This window comes from Gorilla gorilla, chromosome 17 (assembly GCF_029281585.2).
Source record: "Gorilla gorilla gorilla isolate KB3781 chromosome 17, NHGRI_mGorGor1-v2.1_pri, whole genome shotgun sequence".
NCBI lineage: Eukaryota > Metazoa > Chordata > Mammalia > Primates > Hominidae > Gorilla > Gorilla gorilla.
Window position 1 is genome coordinate 40,468,067 of NC_073241.2, and position 26,776 is coordinate 40,494,842.

The following is a 26,776-nucleotide window of genomic DNA, read 5'->3' on the forward strand; positions in this document are numbered from 1 at the left end:
ATCATTGCTTTTTTTTGTTGACTGAGATTTGTTGTTGGTTTTTAAGTCTTTGCTAGCTTTTGATCTTAAGAACCTCATCCAGCCTAGGCAACAACACAGTGAGACCTCATCTCCACAAAAATAAAAAGATTTAATTAAAAACAAAAATTTAAAAACAGCCAGGTGTGGTGGCTCACACCTGTGGTCCCAGCTATTCAGGAGGCTAAGGTGGGAGGATCGCTTGAGCCTGGGAGGTGGAGGCTGCAGTGAGCCATGACTGCGCCACTGCACTCCAGCCTGGGTGACAGAGCAAGATCCTGTCTCAAACAAATAAACAAATAAGAACCTCAGGCATCTTTTCTTCTGTGTAGATTACCCTCCAAAGTGGTGGAGGAGGCGCACTGGCCCTGCTAAACTGACTTCATTATCTGTGGAAACCAAAATCTGGCAGAGAAGTTACACAATTTCCTTACAAAAGTTGAAATAAAAAGGGAGACACACACATACACACACACTCAAGATGTTAATGCAATCTGCTTGAATAGCAGAGCCAAGGTTTTTCAGTGTGAGTCAGAGAGGCCATAAGAATTAACTCTTTTAATGCTGAAGCAATGGCATTTTACAGCCCATGGCATTTTACCAATGGTCGTGTGATTCCAGTGAGAAGAACAAGGGTGGGCTTTGAGAGTGGACTCACTGGTGTGAGCCATGAGTGGGCTGCTCACGGGCTGTGTGCACCTAGGCAAGTCCCCTAATCACCCTGGGCCTGGGGGCGGCCAGCAGGGCTACCGCCAAGAAGGCAGTGCCAGGGCCAGGAACTGAAATGTCTAGGGACCAGGCAGGACATATAAATGAGTGAAGCAGGCTAGGTGTGAACGTTTATACTGATGAACATAATAGTAACAATACCTAGCGGGAATGGCATGAAGCTGGGAGGCCTGGCCACCCATGCGGAGTGGCACCGGCTGGCTCCCACCACATGGGAATGGGCACCAGGGCTCCAAACCCACTGATTTTTCAAGAGAAACCAGGAATGCAAGTTTATTACGTGCAAGTCTCCTGATTCTCTATTGGCTTAAAGTCTTTACAGCACTGTGAAGGCTGAACAAAACAAATATATTAATATAAGCCAGTTCCTCAGCCCACCGAATCTACCAGCTTTTGGGAAAGCACTCAAACGTTTTAAAAGTGTTCCATTTATGCCACCTTCCAGGAAAACTGCATGTGTCACTTAGAAAGTGTTCCCACTAGCTTTATTTTTCTGCAACTGGTGTTTGAAAACATTTTCTCAAAATTCCAGAGGGAAAATTTTCATCAATTTTTAAATCAAGAAGTTAAATTATATCAAGAAGACAATACATAAGGGTGGAGGGGCTGAGCCTAACATTGACTCCAGAGGAAAAGCAAGGGACGAGGTAGAAAGCGAACAGGGCTGGGCGCGGTGGCTCACGCCTGTAAACTCCTTTGGGAGGCCAAGGTGGGCAGATCACCTGAGGTAAGGAGCTCGAGACCAGCCTGGCCAACATGGTGAAACCCTGTCTCTACTAAAAATACATCAGCCAGGCGTGGAGGCGAGCGCCTGTAATCCCAACTACTTGGGAGGCTGAGGCATGAGAATTGCTTGAACCTGGGAGGTAAAGGTTGCAGTGAGCCAAGATCGCGTCACTGTGCTCCAGCATGGGCAACAGAGAAGACTCTGTCTCAAATAAAAAAAAAGAAAAAAGAACAGCACACAATACCATGCTGCCATCATGTAAAATTGTGTTAACAAAGAAACATTAAGCTATGAGAAAATGCGAACATTTGAAGTTAGAGGAAAAGAATAGAATTCAAAATCATACAAACTTTTACAATTTTATAAAGTTAAAATTTGTACAAAAAAAAAATACCTAAAGCTGGTACAGAGATAACCTTTCCGAAAAACAATTTGGTAATATCCATCGAGAGCCTTAAATATATTTTTATTCTTGGACTAAATTATTCCATTGCTAAGACTTCAACCTAAAGAAATAATCAGCAGTATACACAGGTATCTATGCCCAACGAGGTACATCATAACATTATTTATTTATGTTTTGTTTTTTGAGACAAGAGTCTCACTCTGTCACCCAGGCTAGAGCGCAGTGGCACAATCTCGTCTCACTGCAACCTTTGCCTCCCGGGTTCAAGCGATTCTCCTGCCTCCTCCCAAGGTAGCTGGGATTACAGGCGTGCGCCACCATGCCTGGCTAATTTTGCATTTTTAGTAGAGATGGGGTTTCACCATGTTGGCCAGGCTGGTCTTGAACTCCCAACTTCAGGTGATCCATTTGCCTTGGCCTCCCAAAGTGCTGGGATTACAGGCGTGAGCCACCATGTCTAGCCTCATAACATTATTTATAAAAGTACAAAAGTGTTTAAACAACCTAAATGCCTGAAGTGAAAAATACAACCATTAAAAATTGTTTTTAAAGACTATTTAATGGCATGAAATTCACAAAATGATGTTGAATAATTAATAACGCATACACACACTTATACAAGAAAGGGGCTGGAAGAAAATAACAAAATGTTTACAGTAATTACCTCTAAGAGGTAGATTATGGGTTTTTAAAATATTTTTCCTCATGTTTTTTTCATTTTCAGTTGTTTATGATGAGTATATAATACTTTTATAATCAGAAAAAATACTTTCAACATGTTTTTGAAGATTATGTGACACTGTAAAAAATGTTCAAAATATATTAAGTAGAAAACACAGAGGAAAAAAAAACTGTATGTACACTAAGATTCCTAGTTTCATGAATTCTGTGTTCTTTGGGTTTTTTTACAGTGAACATGAACTTTTTTTTTCTTTTTTGGAACAGTATTTCACTCTGTTGCCCTGGCTGGAGTAGAGTGGCACAATCATGGCTCACTGCAGCCTCAACCTCCAGGTCTCAGGTGATCCTCCTACCTCAGCCTCCCAAGTAGCTAGGACTCCAGGCACATGCCACTACACCCAGTTAATTTTTGTATTTTTTTGTAGAGACCAAGTTTCGCCCTGTTGCCCAGGCTGGTCTCAAACTCCTGGGCTCAAATGATCCACCTGCCTCAGCCTCCCACAGTGCTGGGATTATAGGCAGGAGCCACCACGCCCAGTCGAACATGAACTTTTATAATCAAAACAATTAGACTTTAATCTTGTCTGTGTCACAATTAAAGTTGAGTCACCTGTCTAAGCCCCTATTGCACAACTGCCTGCTTCTATTGAGGTCCTTTTGGTTGCAAGACTCGGAAACCCAACCAGCTTGGCTTAAGCCCAAAGGAGGGGTGAGGTAAGGGTTGTGACATTCCGCAAACACAAATACAGGATGCCAGTTCAATTTGAATTTCAGATAAAGAACTAATAAATTTTTAGTACACACATGTCCCAAATATTGCACGGGGCATACTTGTATTATACCCTAATTGCAGCCTGCAACTTAATAACAAGTTAACAGTCATCACTTGGCAGCCTGACTCAGTTTCCCAGAGGCTGGCAACCAGCAGTGAAAAAGAATAAGGAGGACCTAAGTGGCCTACGTTTTCATTTTTAGCTTGTATACCTGCATGTCCACAGAAAGCACTTATAAGAAATATGTTTAACATGCACTTTGGACTCTAAATATTGGTTATGTAAATTGAAGAATATGGGATTGAAGAGCTAGCAAAATCCTCTGACTTCACTTTTTATTTTATATATTTCTACATAGTATAAATTTTTTCATAATTTTAAAAACTAAGACATAATTTTTAAACTAATAACAGTTTTTTAGAGCACTTTTAGTTTACAGGAAAAACTGAGAAGAAAGTGCAGAGAGTTTCCATAGACCGTTGACCCTTGAACATGGGTTTGAATGTCATGGGCCCACTTCTAATTCGATCTCTTCTGCCTCTCCCACGCTCAAGACAGCAAAACCAACCCCTCCTCTTCCTGCTCCTCCTCAGCCTACTCAATGTGAAGACAATGAGGATGAAGACCTTTATGATGGTCCATTTCCACTTAATGAATAGTAAATATATTTTTGCTTCCTTATGATTTTCTTAGTAATGTTTTCTTTTATCTAGCTTACTTTATTGTAAGAATACAGTATATAATACACATCACTTACAAAATATTTGTGAATTGACTATGTTCTCCATAAGACTTCAGGTCAATGGTCAGGTATTAGCAGGTAAATTCTGAGGGAGTCAAAAGTTATATGTGTGGCCGGGCACAGTGGCTCACGCCTATAATCCCAGCACTTTGGGAGGCCAAGGCGGGTAGATCACCTGAGGTCAGGAGTTCAAGACCAGCCTGGCCAACATGGTGAAACCCCGTTCCTACTAAAAATACAAAAATTAGCTGGGCATGTTGGCGTGCACCTGTAATCCCAGCTACTTGGGAGGCTGAGGCAGGAGAATCGCTTGAACTCGGGAGGCGGAGGTTGCAGTGAGCTGAGACCTTGCGACTGCACTCCAGCCTGGGTGACAGAGCAAGACTTTTGAGCCAAGTACCATCTCAAAAAAAAAAAAAAGTTATAGGTGGTTTTTCAACCGTTCGGGGCTCAGCACCCTTAATCCCTGAGTTGTTCAAGGATCAATTGTAATACATAAGTTTTTAAAAACTCCAAACCACCGAAACGCATTTACTAGACAAAACACTGTCAACTGTGTTTGTCTCCAAAATGGTACCAGCAATCCATCCCCGACCCTCCCTCCATGCACACACGGCTCCTCCCACCACAAGGCGGCCTGTGTCTCCCCCTTTAATCTGGGCTGGCACAGCAACTTTCTTTGACCAAGAGATTGTGACCAAAATCACGTAACTACCCTATTTACGATGACTATACCTATGCTTAACACTTACGCTTGTCATTTTTATGTACTGCCCATAATTTGTGGTATGAGTATGCACTATCTTTTTACTTTAAAAAAGGTCATTATAGGCCGGGTGCAGTGGCTCATGCCTGTAATCCCAGCACTTTGGGAGGCTGAGGTGGGCAGATCACAAGGTCAAGAGATTGAGACCATCCTGGCCAACATGGTGAAACCCCGTCTCTATTAAAAGTATAAAAATTAGCTGGGCATGGTGGCGGGCACCTGTAATCCCAGCTACTCAGAAGGCTGAGGCAGGAGAATCACTTGAACGCAGGAGGCTGATGTTGCAGTGAGCCAAGATCACACACCACTGCACTCTAGCATGGGCGACAGAGCAAGACGCCATCTCAAAAAAAAAAAAAAAAGGTCATTACAAAAAGATTTTATTTAAAAAAATTTTTTAAACAACAGTTTAGAAAGTAGAAGGCACAAATCTCTCCTCCATCTTCTAGAACCATACTTCACAGTTAATCACTCTTATCAGTTCTGCTTTTTATTATTAAAACACATACACACACACACAAAGTGAAAAATAAGAGAGAGAGAGAAAAAAGTACATTCAGAGCAGAGTGAAACCAATTTCTTCCATAAAAAGTATACCTATCATACAAGCGCCTATGTTGGGAGACAATTCTTTATGGTCTCTCACAACGTGCACATCTTGCAAGTAAACACTTTTTTCTGGATTGTGTTTTCAAGGATGCTTGTACATGTTGAGTATCCCTTATCCAAAATGTTTGGTACCAGAAGTATTTCGAATTTTGGATTTATTTATTTATCTATTTATTTATTTGAGATGAAGTCTCGCTCTGTTGCCCAGGCTGGAGTGCAGTGATACAATCTCAGCTCACTGCAACCACCACCTTCTCTTGCCTCAGCCTCCCGAGTAGCTGGGACTATAGGCGCGTGCCACCACATCTGGTCAATTTTTGTATTTTTAGTAAAGACGGGGTTTCACCATGTTGACCAGGCTGGTCTTGAACTCCTGACCTCATGCAATCTGCCCACCTAGGCCTCCCAAAGAGCTAGAATTACAGGCGTGAACCACCGCTTCCGGTGGATATATTTTTTTTTAATTTTGCAATAATTGCATTATACTTACCCAGTTGAGCATCCCAAAGCTGAAATTCCAAAATCTGAAATATCCCAATGAGCATTTTGAGTATTACCTTTAAGCGTCATGTTGGCACTCAAAAGTTTCAGATTTGGGAGCATTCTGGATTTCAGGTTTTTGGATTAGGGATGCTCAACCTGCACAGCAAGCATCCTTGGAGGGGAGAGTCTCTCTCTGTAGCTGAGGACAGATGTGCTCACTGCCCCATGTAGAAGACTTGCGTTCCCTCAGCTTGGGGTTCCGCTCCCGTAACACAGCCCCCTGCATGTGAGGTGTCTGACTCTAATGTCACCCTATTTTGTGAATACTCTGGCTATTGCTATTGCCTCTGTCTGTGACTCGGGGGTCTTCTGTCTTCTGCCAGCATCGCTGAAACTGAGTCAGGCTAACAAGTCACAACTGCTAACTTGTTAACAAGTTGCGGGCTGCAATTAGGGTAAAATCTCAGACCTTTCCTAATTCTTGATATTTTCATGAGTATGTTTCTTTAAGTCATTTTTAATCTACAAAATGTGGGTTTTCTCAGCTACACAGTTCCAACTACTGGCCTATCAGCCAAGTACTCTTGAGCATCTATTTATTCCCTGCCATGATTTTTCTCCACTTCTGATACACTCTCCCATTCTCAACAATCCTACAGGTTTCCCAAAACATACAGACAAAGACATACATTGCCTACAAAGACTTGATATCTTCAGGGTGAAAAATAAGCAGGGGCCACGTTCTAAGAATGAAAAAGCAGGCACTTCCCGAACAGCAGAGCCAAAGCACACGCGGCCAAGGAGCCCACTGGAAAGGGGAGATGAACAGGAAAACAATTTTGCATCCCAAGCTCAGGAGAATTTAACAATGCACTTCCACCCCTCCCCACACATGACAGTGGAAATGCTGGCATTAGATAATTCCAGAAAAGGGGCTGGGCGAGCGACCCATGCTTGTAATCTCAACACTTTGGGAAGCTGAGGCAGGTGGACTGCTTTCAGTCAGAAGTTCAAGACCAGCCTGACCAACATGGTGAAACCCCATCTCTACTAAAAATACAAAAAAAATAGCCAGGCATGGTGGTGCGCACCTGTAATCCCAGCTACTCAGGAGGCTGAGGCAGGAGAATCCACCCTGGAGGTGGAGGTTGCAGTGAGCCAAGATCACCCCACTGCACTCCAGCCTGGGCAACGTGACAGAGCAACACTCAGTCTCAAGAAGAAAAAAAAAAGATAATTCCAGAAAAGGAAAGTCAATCTGCTCCACAGACTTTGCAGACAGTGCTGAGGTACGGGTGGATGGCATTTTCAGGGTTTATTAGCAGGCAACTTAAAGCAGAACTATCAGGGGTTTGCTCTGCGTATCGTCTTCCATCTGGAAATAACGCCAAGATTTGCAGAATAATGCTCTCAGAGATCAAGGAAATGACCTTAGGAGGTAGCATGAGGAAGGTTGACTAGGAAAAAAAAAAATGACTGACAGGGACAGTAAGCCTGGACACATACTCAGAAGTCCCTGAATTTCTGTCGGTCTACAGCTGGGATTGATTCTCACTGGCTGGGATGAAAACTGTAGCCCTGCCTGAAGGCTCAGGCACAGACAGAGTGGCCATTCTGATGCTGTGAAAGGAAGCAACGCGAAGGAGAACGACATACAGGAACTTACCCAATAGTAGGGCTGATGTTGTGGTCAAAGTGATCCTGGACAAATCGACACACGATGCTTGATTTCCCAACCCCAGTGTCCTAGGAAAGAATGAGGATACAACCGTGAAGATGAAGGGCGGCAACTCACAGGTTGTGAGGTTAACTGACAGGTTGTGAGGTTAACTGACCTCACAGATTACCAGAGGACAGGACTGGCTATTTCTGGTTGATGAGACTGGGAGAGGGAATGGGGGGATATTTTCTTCTATTTCTCACCAATATTTTCTATAATAAAATTGTATTGCTTTCACAGAAAGAAAAGAAGTATGATAAAAATCAGTTTCAAAAACATGTCTGACATGTATACAATATTTAACCAAAAATGAACATGTTCACTATGGATGTATTTTCAGAAATTCTGAAATCTTGGGAGGGCTCTAGAGAAGAAGTACGTGAACATACCACATTGTTTGGGCAGAAACAGAATTCATTCTGTTCAAAACCTTGCACTCAAAAGACATGTAATCTGTTTCCCTAGGCATCACCCTTTAAGACCTATTAATTCTAGTTTCTATGTTTCTAGCATTTTCTCTGTAGAATCTGATGGTTGGGTAATAACTTCCAAATTTTGCTTAATTATATAATGGTCTTGTCTCAGTTCTTTCTCTCTTAAATAATTCTTTAAAGCTGATTATGACGAGGGTCCAATTACACACTGGAAATTCAATGCACGCATTTATATCCACTCCCTTCCAAAGCCCTTGTAAAGTGGTTTAAGAAATAAAAGACACAAATTCACAAAGTCAAAGAGATAGGAGAAGAGACAACACCAGACAAGTGATATCAACAAAATCCAGGAGGACAAGCGGTCCCTGAGAATGAAGAAGCTGAAACCAAACTGCTGGCAGGGAGAGAAGCCAATAAAGAAGCAAGTCAATTCATGCCGCAGAATCTCAGGAAACATCAAGCATTGGAGGGCTGAAAACAGATCAGTTGAAAGGCCACACAACAACATACCCTTGGAGCCCCAGGCCACATAACCAGGGTCAGAGCTTTACTCTCCAGGAAGCCTGCATCAGACGGAGCTGGGCTTGGGGACATCAGGCACAGGTAAGGCAGGGGCCAGGTGCTGTTCACCCTAAGCTGGATAAGCCCACACAGAAGCAGTGAAGGCTCCCCTTTAGGTAGGAGAAAAAAAGCTCTAGAGTTCCCGATATTTGGGATCCCCTAACCAAAGGCCATATGTGCAGCAGTTGACAAGCCCCAATACAAACAGAGCTTTCAACTTACATTTTTAACTTTTTCAATATAAGCACTCACTAAGAAATACCTGACATTTATATGCTCCCCTCCACACACACACACACACAAAACAGCAGGATGTTATTTTAAAAGATCGTTCAGAGAATACAACCAACCTCTTAGAAATTTAAAATATGGCTAGGTGTAGTGGCTCACACCAGTAATCCTAGCACTTTGGGAGGCCAAAGCAGAATGAACACTTGAGGCCAGGAGTTCAAGACCAGCCTGGGCAACATAGCAAGACCCCTGACTCTACAGAAAATTGTAAAAATTAGCCGGGTGTGACGACATGGGCCTCTAGTCCCAGCTACTTGGGAGGCTGAGGCAGGAAGATGGCTTGAGCCTGGGAGTTCAAGGGTGCAGTGAGCTATGATTGTGCCACTGCACTCAGCCTCGGTGACAGAGTGAGATTTTGTCTCAAAAAATATATATATTAAAAATATGATGGCAGAAATTAAAATTTCATGGAGGAGTTAGAAAATAAAGTCAGGAAGTTGCCCCAAAAGTAGAAGAAAGTAGAAAAAAGCATCTGCCCTCAATTGCTAATGGCTGCTGTTCTGAGACAGGCAGGAAGGGCAGAGGACACAGGACCCAAGGCTTTATCAACACCGATCGCTGTCGCCAACATGTTCCTACTGAAAGGATCATGGAGGCGTTCTGAAAACTATAAACAAAACAGGAACAAGTGATTTATCGAGAGAATGAAAAAACAGCTGATTCAGTTCTCTTACATTAAAGGTATAAATTTGAAAGCCAAAAGGTCAAGGATGAAATGTTGAAATTCAGAGAAATGTGGTTTTCTTCAGACACTGAAATATGAAGTGGGATTTGAAATACCAGTTGGCAATCTGAATTATTTTTACTCCTTCTCAGCCCTGTGTTTGGGGGACAATTCCAGCAAACCTGGGGCAACAGGGGACTTGGCTTTTAATACTCATCAGAAAATCCCTCTCCAGAAGGTCTTGCTTCCCAAGGAGAGCAGCCTGCACTGACCCTGAGCCCTAACAAACACAGCACCAAAGCTGCTGTTTATCTGCATCGTGCAAATCGATGCACAGAGTTCAAAGAGGTGACGGCAGAATCAAAACATCAGCTCCTGAGATGCCAATCGATGCCGCTGCTGTTTCTGAGCTGCACCTCAAGTATGGATTCCGGCTCATGTTCCCTCGCAGTCCCCCAAACCACAACTCTTTTCATCTCAGTTGTTCTTAAGACCCCCTGTGGAGGAGCAAATCCTTGCCAGACTGTAGCCCACGTAGCCCCCAAGAAACCGGACACTGAGGAACTGTGACAGCCTGCCCTGCCCTGCCCTTGAAGATTAGGAAAATGCCCCTTACAGCAGGCAGCACACTTTCATGAGGCCAACTGATTCCTACAAACTTCCAAGGAGGCAGGGTGGGGACCTCTCCCCAACACCGACTACGCTCATTTCTACCTTTCTCCATCACAGTTTAGGAATTCTCTTTCTTGGGGCTCTTCCATTCAATCATTCATTCACTCATTCTTCATTCACCCAACAGGCATTCCCCAAACCCTTCCTTTCCCATGCCAACAGCAGGCTAGACCCCATTGGCGGGGAGATACCATTCCACCCTCCCTGGCCTCCACGAGTTCTTAAGCAGGGCCAGGCACACGGCAGGAGGACCAGCACACAGTGGTGATGGGGCTGCCCCACCTGTGGCCCCTCTGAGCTCAGGAGACAACTCCTCGATTTGCTCCTTTTTTCCTTCCTTGATACCCAGGCTCACCCTATCACCCAGCGACAAACCTCGCCTGGTTTCTGTCTGCCCCGGGGCCTTCCTCCTTAGGCTGCGGGTGCTTGCTCAGTTCCCTCACGTGCCCCTGGGGCACAGGGCTGAGGGTGCATCTTCTCGGTGGGGGCACTGGTCTGGAAAGCACCCCTTTGGAATCTATCATTTACTCTCCCAAGGGATGTGCTCAAAACAATGGACACAAGTCTCAAAGCAGCCAACAAATCAATCCTGCAAGGCCAGCCCCAAAATGCCCTTGAAGGTGGAAAAGGAAAAAGTCGCTTGACAATGCTCAATGTTCAGCTCTACTCATCATCCTCTACAAAGGGCTCAAGCGTCAACGCCAACTTGTCTGAAGAGTTACAGCAGCAAGTCTGCTCAAATTTAGATATAAGCACTGATTTTTCAAACAACCAAGTCACTGTTTCTTTATTTTAAAACATTTTAACTCTCACCTCTTTTAGAATGCACTGTCAAATGTACATTCTTACACCCTTGATAGGAAAGAAATAACAGGACGAAAGGATAGACAAAGTTTTAGTTTGTCTCAGAAAGGGAAACATTTCTGCAAAGAACACCACCATCGAATCCTCTCTGACCCGTGGCTTGGGACCGCTCAAGTGGATGCAGTTCCCGACCTCCAGGGGCGGCTGCTGTTCCTCGGCTGGCCACCAGGGGCACACCCTACCCGCGGTTTGCTGAGGACAAGCCAGGAGCCAGGCTAAGGAGTCACTCCGCGCTAGGACTGCCCTTCCCCGCAGGAACCTCGCTAGGGCTGTGACACACACACAAGGAAAGTGCCAGGGGAATAGTGGCTGTCGCATGTGAAGACACAGAGGTAGGACTCTGAAAAGAAAATGAAGCCTACTGGGTGAAGAAGGAGTCTTGGAAGAGAGAGACAGGACCAGAGAGGCCTGTCTTTAGGGCCACACTGATGGAAACCCATCTATGTATATATTTTTCCATTTCATAAGATTCTGAGAATACCACAGGCCATCTTGTCCAGTCCCCTCGTTTTGGTAAAGAGGAAACAGTGTGACTTCCTCAAGGTCACATAGCTGGTTGGTAGAGTCAGAACCAAACTCTTTTGAGTCCTAGTCAAAACCTCTTAAGGCTCTTACTAGGTTAAATCAACTTCCCTGCTAAGTGTACACTTTTCCTTTATTTTTTTAAGAGGGAGGGTCTTGCTCCGTCACCCAGGCTGGAATGCAGTGGTGCAATCATAGCTCACTGCAGCCTCGAACTCCTGAGCTCAAGTGATCCTCTCACTTCAGCCTCTCCGGTAGCCGAGACTACAGGTGTGCACCACCACACCCAGCTATTTTTAAATGTTAGGGGTTTTTTTTTGCAGAGACAAGGTCTTGCTATGTTGGCCAGGCTAACACAAACTCCCGGGCTCAAATGATCCTCTGGCCTCAGCCTCCCAAAGTGCTGGGATTATAGGCTTGAGCCACCACACTGGCCTAAATTTCTCAAAAAAAAAAAGTCAAATTTCTAGAACTCACAAGTACTTTACTAGTGCTTTCTGGTTTCACGTTGCATAGCTCAAGTTACTCATAGCCTGACAGGCTCTGAAGATAGTTGCCGCAGCCTTAACAGTAATGAAAGGGGCTCAAATTATCGACTGCTGGGGAGATATTAGAATAAACCCGATTCTGACTCCAGAACCTGAAATAAAGTACAGTAAAACCCTACCTGTGGGCCAGATAGTGTTTCATTGTATATTCATTTGTATAGTCGATATCAGAGAGGTACTCATGCCCAGCAATTGGTTCCATCTACTTCCTGGGAAATGGATCCCTCATATGAGATTCCTCTCTGAGAATAACCACTTATTCTGAAATGACAACCTCTGCTGTTTGAATTGTCACACTTATTAATCACATGTAAATCTATAATTATGAAATCATGAACCACAAAGTTTTGGCTGCTGCCACACAAAACGCTAGGCACCACCAATCTGTGAAAACCAAGCACTAATACTTGATTCATTCCTGGACTCCTGCAACGGCCTTCAAGCTTCCTATCCCTCCGGATTAAGAATGATACCTCCCAGTACAAAGAGGAGCTGCTAACATTCCTTTTGAAACTATTCCAAACAACAGAAAAGAGGGACTCCTCCCTAACTCATTTTATGAGGCCAGCATCATCCTGATACCAAAACCTGGCAGAGACACAACAAAAAAAGAAAATTTCAGGCCCATATCCCTGATGAACACCAACACAAAAATCCTCAATAAAATACTGGCAAACTGAATCCAGCAGCATATCAAAAAGCTTATCCACCACAAGTTGGCTTTATCCCCAGGACGCAAGGCTGGTTTAACATATGCAAATCAATAATCGTAATCCCTCACATAAACAAAACCAATCACAAAAACTACATGATATGATTATCTCAATAGATGCAGAAAAGGCCTTCAATAAAATTCAACATGACTTCATGCTAAAAACTCTCAATAAACTAGGTATTGATGGAATGTATCTCAAAATAATAAGAGCTATTTATGACAAACCCACAGCCAGTATCACACTGAATGGGCAAAAGCTGGAAGCATTCCCTTTGAAAACCGGCACAAGGATGCCCTCTCTCACCACTCCTATTCAGCATAGTATTGGAAATTCTAGCCAGGGCAACCAGGCAAGAGAAAGAAAAAAAGGGTATTCAAATAGGAAAAGAAGAAGTCAAATTGTCTCTGTTTGCAGATGACATGATTGCATATTTAGAAAACCCCATTGTCTCAGCCCAAAATCTCCTTAAGCTGATAAGCAACTTCAGCAAAGTCTTAGGATACAAAATCAGTGTGCAAAAATCACAAGTATTTTTATACACCAATAATAAACAGAGAGCCAAATCATGAGTGAACTCCCATTCACAATTGCTGCAAAGAGAATAAAATGCCTAGAAATACAACTTACAAGGGATGTGAAGGACCTCTTCAAAGAGAACTACAAACCACCACTCAACGAAATAAGAGAGGACACATACAAATGGAAAAACATTCCATGCTCATGGATAGGAAGAATCAATATCGTGAAAATGGTCATACTGCCCAAAGTAATTTATAGATTCAATGCTATCCCCATCAAGCTACCAATGACTTTCTTCACAGAATTAGAAAAAACTACTTTGAATTTCATATGGAACAAAAAAAGAGCCCGTATAGCCAAGACAATCCTAAGCAAAAGGAACAAAGCTGGAGGCATCACGCTACCTGACTTCAAACTATACTGCAAGGCTACAGTAACCAAAACAGCATGGTACTGGTATGAAAACAGATATACAGACCAATGGAACCAAACAGAGGCCTCAGAAATAATGCCACACATCTACAAACATCTGATCTTTGAAAAACCTGACAAAAACAAGCAATGGGGAAAGGATTCCCTATTTAATAAACGGTGTTGGGAAAACTGGCTCGCCATATGCAGAAAACTGAAACTGGACCCCTTCCTTACACCTTATACAAAAGTTAACTCAAGATGGATTAAAGATTTAAACCTAAGACCTAAAACCCCAAAACCCTAGAAGAAAACCTAGGCAATACCACTCAGGACATAGGCATGGGCAAAGACTTCATGACTAAAACACCAAAAGCGATGGCAACAAAAGCCAAAATTGACAAATGAGAGCTAATTAAACTAAAGAGCTTCTGCACAGCAAAAGAAACTATCATCAGAGTGAACAGGCAACTTACAGAATGGGAGAACAATTTTTCAATCTGTCCATCTGACAAAGGGCTAATATCCAGAATCTACAAAGAACTTAAACAAATGTACAAGAAAAAAACGACCCCATCAAAAAGTGGGCAAAGGATATGAACAGACACTTCTCAAAAAAAGACATTTATGTGGCCAAAAAACATATGAAAAAAAGTTCATTATCACTGGTCATTAGAGAAATGCAAATCAAAACCACAGTGAAATGGCGGTCATTAAAAAGTCAGGAAGCAACAGATGCTGAAGAGGATGTGGAGAAATAGGAATGCTTCTACACTGTTGGTGGGAGTATAAGTTCAAACATTGTGGAAGACAGTGTGGCGATTCCTCAAGGATCTAGAGCCAGAAATACCATTTGATCCAGCAATCCCATGACTGGTTATATACACAAAGGATTATAAATCATTCTGCTATAAAGACACATGCACACGTATGTTTATTGCAGCACTGCTCACAATAGCAAAGACTTGCCCATCAATGATAGATTTGATAAAGAAAATGTGGCATATGTACACCATGGAATACTGTGAAGCCATAAAAAAGGATGAGTTCATGTCCTTTGCAGGGACACAGATGAAGCTGGAAACCATCATTCTCAGCAAACTAACACAGGAACAGAAAACCAAACACTGTATGTTCTCACTCATAAATGGGAGTTGAACAATGAGAACACATGGACACATGGAGGGGAGCATCACACACTGGGGCCTGTCAGGGGGCAGGGGGCTAGGGGAGGGATGGCATTGGAAGAAATACCTAATGTAGATGACGGATTGATGGGTGCAGCAAACCACCATGGCACGTGTATACCTATGTAACAAACCTGCATGTTCTGCACATGTGTCCCAGAACTTAAAGTGTAATAATAATAATAATAATTTTAAAAAAGAATGATACCTCCCAGGCAAATAGATCGCGACTACTTAATCCTGCTCTCATGGCAGACATCAGTAATCAGTTCAAGACACATTATCTTATTGAACGTGAAAAGGGCCTTAAAATCTTTTCAACCCAGCCCTGCAGGGAATAACTGTGACTCGATCAAAGTGGGCACTGAGAAGAAAAGGCTGTCCTCTCTGGTCTCTCTTCACGACATCCACCATACTCCTACTGACTCCTTTACTACAAACTCACTAAGTACTGCTCCGCAGACTTTCAGAAATCTTCAGGTGATGAGGTGTTTTAGTAAACTGGTAAGGAATATACATTGCTGATAACATTATAAATCAATATGATTCTTATTGACAGGAAATAACACTAACAAGACCCATAAACTCAGGGATTCCATTCCTCAGAATGTAGTTAAATAAGAAAAAAAAACTAAGCACAAAAATTATGGCATACATGATAGTCTTTCAAACCTTGAGTTCATTCTTCTCAGAATGTTCAGAGAGAGAGAATATGATTTGCCTATAATGTATACTACAGAACTGACTCTGTGCGTCACATCCCATTGGGGGTCACTGATAATTCCAGCATCTCTTTCTGGTCTTGGAATCAGAGATAATCTGTATGACAAGGATTTTTGCATTTATTTTTTGTATTCAGTCATCCATTTAGTTGAATGTTTAGACTTTAAGGCTTACATACTTCTTTTTGTTTGTTTTGGTTTGGGGTTTTGTTTGTTTGTTTTGAGACAAGATCTCACTCTGTCACCCAGGCTGGATTACAGTGGCACAACATCGGCTCACTGCAACCTACTCCTTCCAGGCTCAAGAAATCCTCCTGTCTCAGCCTCCCAAGTAGCTAAGACTACAGGTGCACACCACCATGCTAGGCTAATTTTTTATTTTTATTTTGGTAGAGATGAGGTCTCACTATATTGCCCAGGCTGGTCTCAAACTCCTGGCCTCAAGCTATCCCCACCTCAGCCTCCCAAAGTGCTGAGATAACCGGCGTGAGCCATGCGCCCAGCCACATGCTTCTAAAACGTCTTCAGCATCTTCAGCATTGACAAGGAGTTAAGTTAGGGAATTCAGGAGGCCTGTACAGGGCAGCAGACCTTGTGGGCATAAAGAAATAACATAAAGAGAGAAACAGGCAGAAGTCTGCATGGTTAACAGTTTGGACTGTTCTGACTGCAAAGGTGACCAAAAGAAGTAAAGGTCCCATCAGGTATCTTGGACACCAGCACACACACCCCACCCACCGGCCTCAGCCCGCCCCGCCTGCCAGGCAGGTGGCCTTGTGTGGAGATGCCTGCAAGCGAAGGCAGTGCATAGCAATGAGGGCAGTGCCACGCTTGCCTGGCTCACCCACTCCGGGGGCAGATGGAGCTCGCAGATGCAGAGATGAGGTCACGCAGGAAGGCGCCTCCACATCTTGGAGCAGGAGGGGGCCTCAGCCCTGTCTGGAAAGAGTGAGAGCCCAGCTCGCGGGCCCTGGCCTTAGCAATCCAGGCCAGGGTTACTGGATGGCTACTCCTGCCCTTTCTACAGCCCCAAAACCAGGGTCAACTCAGAGCAGAAGACAAACGGGCTCAGGAAGCTCAATCCAGGAAGCACTGCACCTTCCCTTTTCGATTTCAAAGAAACCCCACAGAAATACGGCACAAATTCCATATTAACCCACAAAGCACTTTTTTGAAGCTTTGCCTAAGGGGAAGAGAATATACTCCTCCCACCCACTCTCCCCCACCCTACACTAGGTTTGTTACAAAGCAATCAACAGAAAACCCCAATCCTATATACCCAACAAGAGTCTCGGGTCCCCAAAGTGAAGTATTCTATCAGTTGGCTGGACCAAAGACTGGAGGTTAAAACAATGAACATCACTCCTCAAACTACCAGTGAACTCCCGGGAGAGCTCCAGTTCCTTCCTCACTTGAGTCTGTGTCTAGGCCTCCCTTTGTGTCAAAGAGAACGGAAGTACTTTGCACCTGGATCCCATTCCAGGGCTTATCAGATTACAGACTCACTGGGCCTGTTTGCTCTGGGCCCTAAATACTATGTTGGTGGTATAAAATAATTCCTCTGCACCTCAAGCACTTTTCACCAGAGGGACAATTATGCACTGAAGAGAAAAAGGTCTGATTTTTACAAGTCACAGTAACCACTACCAAAAATAAGGTGCCATAAAAGCAGAAAACATTATCAAACTCAAGTCCATCCTGTGCTGTTGTTATTACCACCCATTCTATAAGACTCCTTTTGGGGTAGAGAGAGCAGATCTCACTCAAGCAGAGTAAATCTCAGTCTTCACACTCTGTTCTAGGAAAAACTGAGCTAGCAATGCAAGAAAATGCAACTCCAGGCCTGTTACTGTAGTGAGAAAACCATAACACAAAATTATTTGTGGAAAACACAGTATCAATAAAAAGCTCTGGGCAGCCGGGTGTGGTGGCTCACACCTGTAATTCCCAGCACTTTGGGAGACCAAGGGGGTCAGATCATTTGAGGCCAGGAGTTCGAGACCAGCCTGGCCAACATGGCAAAACCCTGTCTCTACTAAAAATACAAAAATTAGCCAGGCGTGGTGGCGAGAGCCTGTAATTCCAGCTACATGGGAGGCTGAGGCAAGAAATTGCTTGAGCCCAGGAGGCGTAGGTTGCAGTGAGCCAAGATCGGCATTGCACTCCAGCCTGGGTAACGGAGTGAGACTCTGTCTCCAAAAAAAAAAAAAAGAAAGAAAGAAAGAAAAAAAAAGGTGGGTTCTGCACTGGGTCTGAGTCACTAGACTTCGTTTTATCTCTCTACCTCATGAGGGAAAATATTCCTTACAGAAGTAAATTTAAACTAATACATGGCATAAGCGAACTCAAGCATTTAGATTAATGCCCCGTGGACATTAATGAGCATAGCTTGGAAATGTCCACAGTTCCCTCCATGAAAGAATCAGAAGCCCACATACAGAGAATAAGGTGCCACATTTGAGATACAAAAAAATGGCCAGGAGAGATGTAAAACATCCTACCAGAGAATACGAAAAAATAAGCGGAAAGGAAGGGCATGGAAGCCACAAAAACAAGATGATTCGATGGTGCAAATGGGAGCCCGTGTACCCATGTTCACACACTTATCTCACTTGGTCCTCACAGCAGCCCTTTGTCAAGGGGAGGAGAGATGGCTTCATCCTCAATTCCCGCATAAGGAAAACATGGATTCTCCTAGTGGGCCTGTAACTAGTAAGGGCGGAGTCAAGACTCAGACTTCCCATTCCCCATATCCAGTGCACTGTTCACCAGCCAAACCATCTCTCCAGGAGGCACGCACAAATGCATGCACGAATTCATCCACTGATTCACCATACGTGCAGTCAGCAGTACGCAAGGACAGGGGATAAAAAGATTATGTCCTGATTCCTGCAGTGAGGACACTTACAAATGAGACTTAAACTTTACAAAGGAATCAAAGGCAGGAGGTTAGGGTGACAGTGACCGAACTAATTGTACAGGCAATCCCCACTCCATCAACTGGATTGCTGATGGCTGAGTTCCAAGTGAGCATTTGTTGGCTACGCATGTGAAACTAATATATGCGTTTTTCCATTGATCTGATGCTGTAAATAAAGAATGATTATTTCCTAAGCTTGCTGCTGAGCTACAGCACTCTACAGTGGACACCCACATTCACTGACAACATTGTTTCCATAGGAAAACTTAATCTAATTTCATATCAGATTTCAACCAGTGTGACCCCAACTCCAGGCCTTCAGTAGAAGCAGAAGCTCCAGGACTGTAAGACCTTTGGTGAACAAAAGGCCTAGTGGATTTGGACTCTCATAAAACTGCCATCAGTGTAAATCTTCCACAGGAGCAAAGATGAGCAAAATAATAATATTGATGATGACAAAAGCTGACATTTACTAACAATATAAAAAGTTCTAGGCACCAAGCTAAGCACTTCCTATGGAAAAGTATCAGCTATTATCTGATCTAACAATATTAGATATTGTTTCTGCTCCATTAAGTCTCTTCTATCCTACTGGAACTCCAATTATGCCTACGTTAAACTTTTTCACCATATATATATATATATATATATATATATAATTTTTTTCTTTATTTTCTATCTCTCTGAGTTTCTCTGAGTTTGGAGATTTTCTTCCAGTTCTTTCCACAGATGTATCATATATGATAACCCTATTTATTGATTTCCTAATATCAATTATTATAGTTTTCAGTTATAAATGTTTCGTTTTATTCCTTTCCTAGTTTTCGATTCCTTGATGAATTTTTAAATCTTGATTTTTATTTCCTTGAACATATTAAACATTCATCTTTTAAAGTCCATGTCTGATAATCTCATTCTTTAGATTCTCTGTGGGTCTGCTTCTATTGTCTGTTGAAAGGTTTTCGTTTGAGTTGCCTTGTCTCCTCATCTCTCTGATCATGTTTGATTAGGCCTTAGCATAAGTTTAAAGGAAGAAATTAAAGCAACTTGTCCAAGGACACATGTTAAGGCCAGGACACTTACCAGATCTTTTCAGACTCTGAGATGAAGGTTTAAAAAGAACAGATGGTCTTGGTGCTGGGACATCATCCACCCTAAAGAAACTGTTCCTAATAAGAAATTATTTGTAATATTTAAAAATACTGTCCCTTTCTGCTATTGTTAAATTTATTTTTCTCTCATTCTCGCAGAGCTGGCCTATCTGGTGGATTCCCAAGTTCAGCAATCTTTCAGCCACTGAGCATTCTGGCCTCAATGGTGGTGGCTCCCCTACCCTGCTGGTGGCAAAGGAAACTCCTGCTGCTGAGTTCTAGGAAAGCCAGGGACACTGACGTTATCAGGAGCAAAAAACCAAAGTGCCAGAGGCTCCATGTCTCTTCTAGCCTAGCTCTTAAGGAAGACCGCACCACCACTCTCTCCTCCTCCCCTACTCTTCAGATCAGTTAAAGAAGGAAGATGACTTTTAAATGGGGAAGAAGAGCAAGTTCCATAACTCCTTCAGTTCCGTTTTTCTTATAATAGCCCCACAGCTTCTTGGCATTTCCAGAGAGCAGTTTGTCCCGATGTACAAACTCTGTGCAGCTAAGCAGAAATAGAGAATGTGGCCTTAACTGTTAAAAAAATAATAATTAACACAGTTTCTTACTTAAATCATACTTCCTATCCAAGGAAGCACCTGTCTTTTTGCCACCTTTCTTCACAAGCAACACATGTGTGAGCTCCTCACTGGGCAAGATGGGTCACTGATGAGTGATACAGGCACCCACCTCCTGGAGGGAGCATTCGCAGATCATATGGAATAACCTGGCTTACCAAGCAAGGCACCACGCTCCAAACTTTGGATTTTTTATTGCTACATTCTGCAATTTTTTACAAGACAATCTTTACTGTTCCTGAGTTTCATGTCTAGCAAAAAAGGATGAAGAATCATGACAATTGCAGTAGGCAGCTTCTAAAATGGCTCCCAATAATCCCCGCCTCCCAGTATTCACTCCCATATGGCCTGGACCCAATGACTTGCTCCTAAGAAATGGAATGCAGCAAAAGTGGCAGATGTCACTTCCAAGGGGGAGGTTATAAAAGGTACTGGTGGCCGGGCACGGTGGCTCATACGTGTAATCCTAGCACTTTGGGAGGCTGAGGCAGGTGGATCACCCGAGCTCAGGAGTTTGAGACCACCCTGGCCAACATGGTGAAACCCCGTCTCTACTAAAAATATTAAAAATTAGCCAGCCATGGTGGTGTGCACCTGTAATCCCAGCTACTTGGGAGGCTGAGGCACGAGAATCGTTTGAACCCGAGAGGCAGAGGTTGCAGTGAGCCAAGATCACACCACTGCACTCCAGCCTGGGCAACAGAGCAAGACTCTGTCTTAAATAAATAAATAAATAAACAAATGAAAGATGCTTGCGGCCCTCTTTTTTCATACTCCCTCTCTCCCTCTTGCCTGCTTGCTCTTGCAAGCTGCCATGCATGAAGAGGATGCAAGGCAGGGAACTGAGAGAGGCCTCAGGGCACATATACAACAGGCCACCAGGAACTGCATCCTGGTGACAACCACCAAGGGAGCCTGAAAGCCGACCCTGCCCCGGTTCCATCACGAGATGACTGCAGGCCCAGCTAACACCTGTTGTAGTGTTGTAAGAGATCCCCCAGCCTGAGGACCTACTAAGCCATGCCCAATTCCTGACCCACAAAACCCGTGACATAATCAGTGCATGTTGTTTTAAGCTGTTAGGTTTGGGGACAACAGAAATGGGCAACTAATACAGACATAATGGAGGGCATTTAGTAAGCACTGACTCTCCAGGCTTGTTACATGTTTAATCTTTCAACAACCCTAATGAAGTAGGGTTATCCTCATTTTGCAAATCAGGACATTAAGGTTTAGGGTAGGTCAGCAGTGTGAGGGGTTGATGAGAGCAAAGTTTTATAGGATTATGAGGTTCTGCTCTGCGAGTAGTGATTCTGAATATTCCAATATTCCTACAGGAGTCTACTCTCTGGGCTGTAAGAAAGGAAAGATATTACACTGCTTTAACTGACAAAACCTATTTAGAGTGATTTAAACAATAGCAATAAAGCTGCCATCAGCAAATGAAGTTAGCATGGCTACAGAGCTACCATGAAATGCAGTCATTCTATCTAAGAGTAAATCTCTAGGGAAGATATCACAGCATCCAAGATCAGAAAGAAGAGAATTGGGGATTTCAGAACTTGCTTTTAGGATCTCATTATAGACATTTCAGAGTTGCTTTGAATAGCCATTAAAACAGCTCCCCGTGAAGCGTTATGTCATTTTATTAAGTGCCTTTTCATCTCAGTAGAAAATCTCTCCTTCATTTGATATCCTTTCCACACACTGTGACTCAACAGGGAACCTAACACCAGGATGGGGCTGTTTCAGTTCCTCCCATCTCACCTCCCCATTCCACGCGTCCTTAGCGGGGCCCTTGGGAACTGTGACAAGACATGTTAGGGGAAACAGGATTGTTCTTCCACCCTGCAGATTGCCCACAGCCAGGATCCTTAGTCCTGGGACCCAACAGACAGAGGGGGAAGGGAAGCATGAACACCTCCCGGAGCTCATTGCCTCATCTCTCGGCTTTAAATAATCCTACTGACCCTTCTCATAAGATCGTTCTATTTGAAATGCAGGGAAGAGTAAATGAAAAAAGAATTTCTTTAAAAAGAATGAAAAAAAATTGTTCTGAAGAACAGCTGATGGCCCAGCATGGTGGCTTCAGGTCTGTAATCCCAGCACTTTGGGAGGCTTACGTGGGAGGACTGCTTGAGCTCAGAAGTTCGAGACCAGCCTGCACTACATGGCAAGACCTTGTCTCTACAAAAAATAAAAAACTAGCTGGGCATGGTGGTGCACACCTGTAGTCCCAGCTACTTGGGAGGCTTGGGTAGGAGGATCGCTTGAGGCTGGGAGGTCGAGGCTGCAGTGAGCTGTGATTGTTCCATTACACTCCAGCCTGGGTGACAGAGTGAGACCTTATCTCAAAAACAAAAAGAAAAGAAAAGAAAAAAAAAGCTCATTCATTAAATGAATTCTAAAGCACCAGAGAAAATGTGGAAGATGCATATCTTTAATCCAGGTTAAAAAAATAAAATTAAAATCATCTTTTTTAAAAAAATGGAAATGTGGAATAGCAAAGCCTTCAACGCAAGGCAAGAAACAGTGACCATTTACCCACCTTCACACTTCCTGAGAACGTGCTCATGGGGACCACCTTAGTCTGGTGCCCCCTTTTCTCACCATGTTGTCCCCTCTGAAGCGGACACAATCCTGATAACTCATGCATCATCTGTCAGAACCCCCAGCACCCCAAGATCCTCTGTGGTGCTTTCCCCTTATAAAAACTTGATGTCACTGACACTATTTCTACCACCATAGAGAGGCAAAATTAAACTTTCCATTCAAGTTGAGAAGCCCGACCATGTACGGAAACAGGTCTCGAGATAGCCTTGCCCTTTTCACCGCTCCTGTCTCTGTCTTGACCTCAGGCAAGCATATGCCTTGTTGGTCCTCATCACCACACCTCTGGGATGAGGCTTAGAAACAGATCACAGACCTCAGGCACCTAATATCCCCCTAAATCATATGGAAACCTTTGTGAGCAGGTAATTTTTTTTTTTGGTGAGAGGGTCCCTCAAGAGATTCGCAAAGCAATCTATGACCTAAATAGTTTTAAGATCTACTAGATAGGACAGGTGCTGTGGCTCACGCTTATAATCCCAACACTTTGGGAGGCTGAGGTGGGAGGTTTACTTGAAGCCAGGAGTTTGAGAACAGCCTGGACAACATAGTGAGACACTGTCTTTATGAAAAATCAAAAAATTAGCCAGGCATGGTGGTGTGTGCCTGGTGTCCAAGGTACATGGGAGGCTGAGACAGAAGGAGAGCTTGAGCCCAGGAGGTTGAGGCTGCACTACACTCAAGCCTTAGTGACAGCGCAAGACCTTGTCTCAAAACTAAAACAAAAACAAAAAGACCCGCTGTATAGATAAATGTCCTCTAAGTGCCCTCCACTCTACATAGCCCAGCCGCCATGTTTCAGGCCACCTTCCTGATGTCTGAACGTCTATTCCCAAGGCAGCCCTGGGTCCAAACCCTGGGAAGGACAAAGCTACTACTGCTTCTCCATCTCAAAGCCGCACACTGCTTGATCTCAAAGATTATCAATTCTGTCTAATCTTCTACTGCCCTACTTCCTGTCCCACCTGAGAGAGCACACTGGTTGAATTCTGCAGATGTCATCAGTTACACTGTCTTGCGGTCCCACCCACTGTGCTGCACTTTCAGAGCAAAGGCCTCGGCAGCGGTGGTCATTTTTGTAGTCACCCTTGCTTTTGTCCTCATGGGGAGATAGAGAGGGGGATGGATGAAAGGTCATGCCACATTCGCACACAGCTGAGACTCAGAATCAGATGCACCAGACCATGTCTCACTTGTGTGACATCGGGAAGGGAAGCACATGGCTATTGCTGTAAGTCCCAGTAAGATCCCATGTGTCTACCCTCACAGGCTCCTGGTTCAGTGAGGAACACAGACAAGTAAACTGGGAAGTGGCATCGACTGTGACAAGTGCTGTGATGGGGATGCACAGGGACACCTGCCCGCATTTGACAATCAGGAAAGGCTTCATGGAGGCAGGGGCACTAAATCTGAAACCAAAAGGATGCACTAGCCAAGCAAAGAGACAGGCAGGACTGGTGAATGGAGAAGGGAAGAGGGGGGAGGAGAACACAAGCAGAGGCCACAGAGAAGGAAGGCTGTCCGAGTGAGTCAGCGTGGTCAGACATTTGGGGCTTTTCCCCCCAGGAGGCAAAGAAGCCAGCACCTCCCCATGAACATGTGGATGGAGGGGCCTGGGTTATGCTTTCCACTCCCCCATCCTGCTGATCCCACTCTGACTGGAATGAGCTGGTTCCATGGCGAGCAGGTCATTTTGCAAACCGACTGCCAAAAGCCATGGGAACTGAGAGTTCGAAGAAAGAGGCAATAAATCCAGTTTCTCAGACAGCAACATTTAATGGGACGTATGAACAGGAGCCGCATCTCGGGTGGCCCACAGGCGAAATGGGGGATCCCTGTGCTACCATCCCCAGGCCCAGGGCTTACGCACCACAGGGGGACAGTGTCCGTGCTTCAGAAGGGATATGCGGAACAACTGCTTTACAGCAAGATTTACAGTAAGTACGATAACATCAAGGTTGTTTTGACCTAAGGACAAGATTTACGGTAAGTACATGCTCTTACACAAGGAAGAAGATGAAATAGAAATCTTAGAGGCATTGCCAGAACTGGAGTTGATCAGAAGCCGACATGATGGATTAGCATCCAGGATGGAGTCATCTTAGCCCTCCACAGGTGGCCTCAAAGAGGGCCTCTCGCCCTCTGCCCTAACCCAGTGGCTCTATCTCCCTACTTCTGACATTCCTGCACATTCCCCAAAGGGGATCTGACGCACACACATGAACACACACATACATGCACATGCATACATGTGCACACACATGCCCACACAGCCCACAGAGACACTGTTACACAGACCCAGCATGCGGTGTCCTGGATCATCCTAGGTTCAACGTGGCTAAAGCTAGGAACACCACTCACTTCCCAGAAGCCCCTTCTCCATAGAGTTCTGGACTAGAGTTGACCAAAAAAGGAATTTTCAGGAAGTAAAGACTGGGCATTACTCTCTGAAGGTCTTTAGCACACAGAGATGACAAGGTTCCCAGCAGAGACCCACTTGTCCCCACTCCTCTCTTCTGTGTCTGACTCTTCTCCCAACAGCGGTCCTCCCAATGTAGGGTGTGGAGGCAGGAGCTACACAGAGCAGTGGCTGCCCGCAGGCACCTGCTCCATGTCCCCACTGCAGGCCGGCTTCCCTGCTGGGCACCTCTGGCTTCTCAGAGCTTCCTTGAGAGCCACAACCATCCACCATGCCGGGTGCTGCTGTTTTGAGATGTTTCTCTGATCTTCGGGCTCTGACTCCCAGGCATCCCCTTCCCCAGCCACCCACACTGGTATTAAGTGGGATTACTGTAATAAATTCCTTTTCCCATAACACTCAGAGTAGCTCTGCTTCCTGACTGAACGCCAACTCATACCGACATGCCCACCAAGGAGAAATAACCCAGAAACAAGAGAGGAATGAATGTACTGCAGGCTAAGACGTAAACTCTGGTAGGAGCATGTCAGCTAAACCCATAGCGCAGAAAGGCACCAATCAATCAGAACAGACTCCTAAACTTACACAACTGGAGCCAAGGGCACCGTCGGTCACTTCGTTAGGGAGTTTGAACTTTGTTCTGAGGGCAATGGGAGCCAAATGAGACCACACAGTGGTGGAATTTTAAGAGGACTGGAGGAAAGCAAAACTGGAAACAGAGGCCATTTAGGAGCTGTTCATTCATTTGCTGCATTTTTATTGAGCACCTACTACGTGCCAAGCATTATCATAGATGACAGTGGCCTGATTTAAAGTACCAGAGTCTATCATATCAACGCTAAGACTCTACAATGACAGCTTGGCCTACATTCCATGCTCACTTCTATAGAGCAGACAAAAGAAACAGTTCATAAATCCCAACCATAATAAATTTGAAAAGTCAGCACCCTCAGACCACTCACAAATATGAATTAATGCTCAAGGCTTTGCCGACTGCCAAGCCAAGGTCCTGTGCAATACAGTTAACTGCTGCAATCTCTTAATCAGGGCACTAGATTACAGCAGATGTGATTTAATCAAATGACATATATGCACACTTGCAAACCGTACAGAGAAGAGCAAGCAGTCAATACACTTCCACATTATTTATAAGCTGGGGATATTACAGTCTGCCCACAACTTACCTGCTTTCCTGACTCTACACTGTTCTAGTTAAATAATAATGGTTTTTGACCCACGATGTATTAGGAATTGTCTTATACTTATGAAGGTTAACTATATCAGGGTCTAGACTTGATCGCACTGCATGAGGAAAGGAATGTGGAAGCAAGGGAGGGAGTACAGAGTT

General features: G+C 44.1%; 1 protein-coding gene across 1 annotated transcript in view; it reads right to left on the reverse strand.

The window, feature by feature from the left end:
• RAB31 (RAB31, member RAS oncogene family) overlaps window positions 1–26,776 on the reverse strand; it is a 154,794-nt gene that overhangs the window by 80,377 nt on the left and 47,641 nt on the right. Inside the window, exon 2 of the mRNA XM_019014143.4 lies at window positions 7,601–7,680. Within this exon, the coding sequence (XP_018869688.1) occupies window positions 7,601–7,680 (80 nt within the window). The remainder of the gene's footprint in view (window positions 1–7,600; window positions 7,681–26,776) is intronic.